The 6,000-nt window shown below is 55.1% G+C and overlaps 1 protein-coding gene across 1 annotated transcript in view; it reads right to left on the bottom strand.

Moving 5' to 3' along the window:
* Nucleotides 1-942, bottom strand: part of LOC106556602 (polyunsaturated fatty acid lipoxygenase ALOX15B) — a 33,406-nt gene extending 32,464 nt beyond the window's left edge. The window contains exon 1 of the mRNA XM_087715026.1: nucleotides 901-942. Within this exon, the coding sequence (XP_087571152.1) occupies nucleotides 901-942 (42 nt within the window). The remainder of the gene's footprint in view (nucleotides 1-900) is intronic.
* Nucleotides 943-6,000: the final 5,058 nt, after the last annotated feature.

Below are 6,000 nucleotides of genomic sequence, written 5' to 3'. Positions count from 1 at the left end.
GAGAAGGGGGAGGAGGAGGAGAAGAGAGCAGAAATGAGGAGGAGGAGGAGGAAGAAGGAGGAAGAGAAGGAGAAGGAGAAAGGGGAGGAAGAGGAGGAGAAGAGAGGAGGAGGAGGAAGGAGGAGGAGAAGGAAGAGAAGAAGAAGGAGAAGGAGAAAGGGGAGGAGGAGGAATGAGGAGGAGGAAGAGGAGGAGGAGGAAGACGGGGGGGTCCTTGGTGCTCTCTGAGCTTGTGGTTTTCTTGCAGATGTTTCATGACCCAACTAGGTAACATTATCAGTGCTAGAACGGAATGGGCTTTGTGGAGGGAGGAGGAGGAGAAGAAGAAGGGAAAGAAAGGGAAGGAGAAGAAGAAGAGAGCAGGAAGAAGGAGGAGGAAGAAGGAGAAAGAAGAGAAGAGAGAAGGGGGAGAAGGAGAAGGAGGGAGAAGAAGAAGGAGGAGGAGGAGGAAGAAGGAGAAGAAGAAAGGGAAGGAGGAAGGAGAAGAAAGAGCAGGAATGAGGAAGGAGGAGGAGGAAGAAGAAAGAGAAGGAGAAGAGAAGGGAAGGAAGGAGGAGGAGGATAAGAGAGGAGGAGGAGGAGGAGGAGGAGGAAGAAGAAGAAGAAGAAGAAGAAGAAAAGGAAGGAGAGGAAGAAGAGAGGAGGAAGGAGGAGGAAGAGGAGGAGAGGAGGGGGTCTCTGAGCTGGGTGGTTTTCTTGCAGACGTTTCATGGCCCAACTAGATAACATCATCAATGCTAGAAGGAAATGGGGTTTGAGGAGGAGGAGGAGGGGGCTTGCGGGGTATGGTGGTCTCTGAGCTTGACTATTTTCTTGCAGACATTCACGACCCAACTAGGTAACATCGTCAGTGCTAGAAAGGAGTGGGGTTTGCTCTCTGTTCGTATACTAATGGCTCACCCGGTCGGAGTTAGAGGGCGTATCCTTTCGTGGTTCCTTCATTAGGCTGTGGTTTATTGTTTGGTTGTTTGTCGGAGTTGGTAGTTCCTACTGCCTTAATTGGTGCATTGTCTACTCCTTGTTTGTCGGTCTAGTATTAATCTTGGGGTTAGTCTCGGCTCATCTGGGCGTTGACGGCTGGCAAGGCGGGGTTTGGGGCGTCTCGTTTCCTTGTGGGCTTTCCGATGCTCTCTCCTCAACGGTGTGTAGCCGTTGTTTATCTCAGTGTTTCTCAACCCTTGGCAACTTGAAGATGTCGGACTTCAACTCCCAGAATTCCCCAGACAGCATTCGCTGGCTGGGGAATTCTGGGAGTTGAAGTCGGACATCTTCAAGTTGCCAAGGTTGAGAAACACTGGTTTATCTCTCTGGGCAGTGGGATGGCCGCTTCGTCTAAAAATGCCGAGCTTCCAGGAATTCTCCAGCTTTTGGGGGAGTTCGTTTGGGCTCGGATGGTCACTATTTCCGGTGAACCGTCCTTTTCTTCTACCATCTCTTAGTAAACAGAAGGGAACCACCAAGACGTAAAACAACGTGCGCACCTATACGGACAGGGGGAAACCGCCTGTGTATAAACAGAGAGTAAAACCCATTCCTCTCTAGCACTGATGATGTTCCCTAGTTGGGTCAGGAAACGTCTACAAGAAAGCAGCCAAGCTCAAAAAGCATGACAGTCTTCACCGTCCTCCTCCTCCCTCCTCCTCCTCCTCCTCCTCTCCTCCTCTCTCTCTCCTCCTCCTCTTCTTTCTCTGCTAACCCACTCCCTTCTACTATTGATGATGTTCCCGGCACCCTGTTTTGGGCCTAGTAGGCCTCACTGCAGCCTCCTGGGAGCAAAAACGGGCTGCGAGGGGGCCGTGCCACAGCCCCCCCTCGGCACCCCGTTTTAGGCCTAGTAGGCCTCACTGCAGCCACCTGGGAGCAAAAACGGGCTGCGAGGGGGCCGTGCCACAGCCCCCCCCCTTGGCACCCCGTTTTAGCCTAGTAGGCCTCACTGCAGTCTCCTGGGAGCAAAAACGGGCTGAGAGGGGGTCTGTGTCGCAGCCCCCACCCCTTGGCACTCCGTTTTGGGCCTAGTAGGCCTCACTGCAGCCTCCTGGGAGCAAAAATGGGCTGTGAGGGGGCCGTGCTACAGCCCCCCTTCGGCACCCCGTTTGGGCCTAGTAGGCCTCATTGCAGCCTCCTGGGAGCAAAAACGGGCTGTGAGGGGGCCGTGCTACAGCCCCACCCCCACCCTCGGCACCCCATTTTGGGCCTAGTAGGCTTCACTGCAGCCTCCTGGGAGCAAAAATGGGCTGCGAGGGGGCCGTGCTACAGCCCCCCCCTCTCGGCACCCCATTTTGGGCCTAGTAGGCCTCATTGCAGCCTCCTGGGAGCAAAAACGGGCTGTGAGGGGGCCGTGCTACAGCCCCCCCCCACCCTCGGCACCCCTTTTGGGCCTAGTAGGCTTCACTGCAGCCTCCTGGGAGCAAAAACGGGCTGCGAGGGGGCCGTGCCACAGGCCCCCCCCCCTTGGCACCCCGTTTTGGGCCTAGTAGGCCTCATTGCAGCCTCCTGGGAGCAAAAACGGGCTGTGAGGGGGCCGTGCTACAGCCCCCCCCCACCCTCGGCACCCCATTTTGGGCCTAGTAGGCTTCACTGCAGCCTCCTGGGAGCAAAAATGGGCTGCGAGGGGGCCGTGCTACAGCCCCCCCCTCGGCACCCCATTTTGGGCCTAGTAGGCCTCATTGCAGCCTCCTGGGAGCAAAAACGGGCTGTGAGGGGGCCGTGCTACAGCCCCCCCCCCACCCTCGGCACCCCATTTTGGGCCTAGTAGGCCTCATTGCAGCCTCCTGGGAGCAAAAACGGGCTGTGAGGGGGCCGTGCTACAGCCCCCCCCCCACCCTCGGCACCCCATTTTGGGCCTAGTAGGCTTCACTGCAGCCTCCTGGGAGCAAAAATGGGCTGCGAGGGGGCCGTGCTACAGCCCCCCCCTCGGCACCCCATTTTGGGCCTAGTAGGCCTCATTGCAGCCTCCTGGGAACAAAAACGGGCTGCGAGGGGGCCGTGTCACATCCCCCCTCGGCACCCCGTTTTGGGCCTAGTAGGCCTCACTGCAGTCTCCTGGGAGCAAAAACGGGTTGCGAGGGGGCCGTGCCGCAGCCCCCCGCCTTGGCACCCCGTTTTGGGCCTAGTAGACTTCACTGCAGCCTCCTGGGAGCAAAAACGGGCTGCGAGGGGTCTGTGTCGCAACCCCCCCCCCCTTGGCACCCTGTTTTGGGCCTAGTAGGCCTCACTGCAGCCACCTGGGAGCAAAAACAGGCTGCGAGGGGTCTGTGTCGCAGCCCCCCCCCCCTCGGCACCCCGTTTTGGGCCTAGTAGGCTTCACTGCAGCCTCCTGGGAGCAAAAACGGGTTGCGAGGGGGGGGTGTCGCAGCCTCCCCCCTTGGCACCCCGTTTTGGGCCTAGTAGGCCTCACTGCAGCCTCCTGGGAGCAAAAACGGGCTGTGAGGGGGCCATGCCGCAGGGCGCCTCCTTGGCACACCGTTTTGGGCCTAGTAGGCCTCATTGCAGCCTCCTGGGAGCAAAAATGGGCTGCGAGGGGGCCGTGCCACAGGGCGCCTCTTCGGCACCCCGTTTTGGGCCTAGTAGGCCTCACTGCAGCCTCCTGGGAGCAAAAATGGGCTGTGGGTGGGCCGTGCCACCGGGCCCCTCCTTGGCACCCCGTTTTGGGCCTAGTAGGCCTCACTGCAGCTTCCTAGGACCAAAAGCGGGCCATGGAGGGGCACTGTCACACACCCCCGCCCTCCATGCATGCGCAGCAGTGATGTCCAAAATCAGCTGGAAGGCGGCGCGCATGTGTGTGATGAAGCTGAGCTGAGGGGAGGGCTCGCGTGCCCGCATTGTGGGCTCTGTGTGCCACCTGTGGCACGAGGGCCACAGGTTTGCCATCACGGGCCTAGCGTCCCAAAGAAGAGGAGCGGAAATCATGGGGGACACATTTCAGCTACCGAGGTCTCCTGACAATCCGAACGTCCTGAGCTACGCAACCTCAAAGAGCTTGTGGGTTTGGAAATCCTTGGCATTTTCCAAGAAGTGGTTAGAGTGCCACCTCCGCCATACTACAATTAAATCTTGCGGCTCCTTCTGAAGCAACATTCTAGGATCTGATGATTTATTTTCGAGGAATGGTTGGTTTTCCGGCCCTGCTCCAACATCTCCAGAGGAGAGAAGCCAACTTGTTCTCTTTGTCCTTGGTTCTAAGCATCCAGGTGTTCTCAGGTGTTCTTCCCCGATCTTCCTTTCGATTCCTTGAAGCTCGATTCACAACAAAGGAAGCCGAGGAGATCAAAGGGCTTCCGGCTGATCGTCCCACTGAATTCCACCGCCTGATGTCGTGGTTGACCGAAATGTGAGCTTGATGTGCTTGGCCAAGCTAGCTGAGAAGAGATCAGACTCCGATAGTTGTCCTAACAGGTGGATGGCCCTCAAACTACCAGAGATCAAACTGTGATAGTTCTCCAAACACAATGCCCAGATCACCCTCAAACTACCAGAGATCAAACTGTGATAGTTCTCCGAAAACAACGCCTGGATCATCCTCAAACTACCAGAGATCCAACTGTGATAGTTCTCCAAACACAAGGCCCAAATCACTCTCAAACTACCAGAGATCAAATCGTGATAGTTCTCCAAACTCAACGCCCAGATCACCCTCAAACTACCAGAGATCAAACTGGGATAGTTCTCCAGACGCAACACCCAGATCACCCTCAAACTACCAGAGATCAAACTGTGATAGTTCTCCAAATGCAATGCCCAGATCACTTTCAAACTACCAGAGATCCAATTGTGATAGTTCTCCAAATGCAATGCCCAGATCACTTCAAACTACCAGAGATCCAACTGTGATAGTTCTCCGAAAACAACACCTGGATCACCCTCAAACTACCAGAGATCCAACTGTGATAGTTCTCCAAACACAAGGCCCAGATCACCCTCAAACTACCAGAGATCCAACTGTGATAGTTCTCCAGATGCAACGCCCAGATCACCCTCAAACTACCAGAGATCAAACTGGGATAGTTCTCCAAACGAAACGCCCAGATCACCCTCAAACTACCAGAGATCAAACTGGGATAGTTCTCCAAAAACTATCCCCAGATCACCCTCAAACTACCAGAGATCCAACTGTGATAGTTCTCCAAACGAAACACCCAGATCACCCTTAAACTACCAGAGATCCAACTGTGATAGTTCTCCGAAAACAACACCTGGATCACCCTCAAACTACCAGAGATCCAACTGTGATAGTTCTCCGAAAACAACGCCCAGATCACCCTCAAACTACCAGAGATCCAACTGTGATAGTTCTCCAAACGAAACGCCCAGATCACCCTCAAACTACCAGAGATCAAACTGGGATAGTTCTCCAAACACAAGGCCCAGATCACCCTCAAACTACCAGAGATCCAACTGTGATAGTCCTCCAAACACAACACCCAGATCACCCTCAAACTACCAGTGATCAAACTGTGATAGTTCTCCATACTCAATGCCCAGATCACCCTCAAACTACCAGTGACCAAACTGTGATAGTTCTCCGAAAACTATCCCCAGATCACCCTCAAACTATGAGAGATCAAACTCTGAGAGTTGTCCTAACATAACGTCCAGATCACCCTCAAACTTTATTGTTGTTAGTTGCGAAGTCATGTCCGACCTATTGTGACCCCATGGATGACGTTCCTCCAGGCCTTCCTGTCCTCTACCATCCTCTGGAGTCCATTGAATCTCACGCGGACTGCTTCGGTGACTCCATCCAGCCCCCTCCTTCTCCATCGTCCCCGTCTTCTTTTGCCCTCCATCGTTCCCAGCATGAGGCTCTCCTCCGGGGAGTCCTTCCTTCTCATTATGTGGCCAAAGTACTTGAGTTTCCTCTTCAGGATCTGGCCTTCTAAAGAGCAGCCAGGGTGGATCTCCTCTAGGACTGACCGGTTGGATGGCCTTGCAGTCCATGGGACTCAATGCAGGAGTCTTCTTCTCCAGCACCAGAGTTCAAAGGCCTCCATTCTTTGGCGC

The sequence above is a fragment of the Thamnophis sirtalis genome, unplaced genomic scaffold (assembly GCF_051295495.1).
Source record: "Thamnophis sirtalis isolate CommonGarterSnake01/CBP01778 unplaced genomic scaffold, rThaSir2_p1.2 scaffold_4, whole genome shotgun sequence".
Lineage (NCBI taxonomy): Eukaryota > Metazoa > Chordata > Lepidosauria > Squamata > Natricidae > Thamnophis > Thamnophis sirtalis.
Note: the sequence above shows the minus strand (reverse complement) of the source record. Positions and strands in the feature narration are given on the sequence as shown.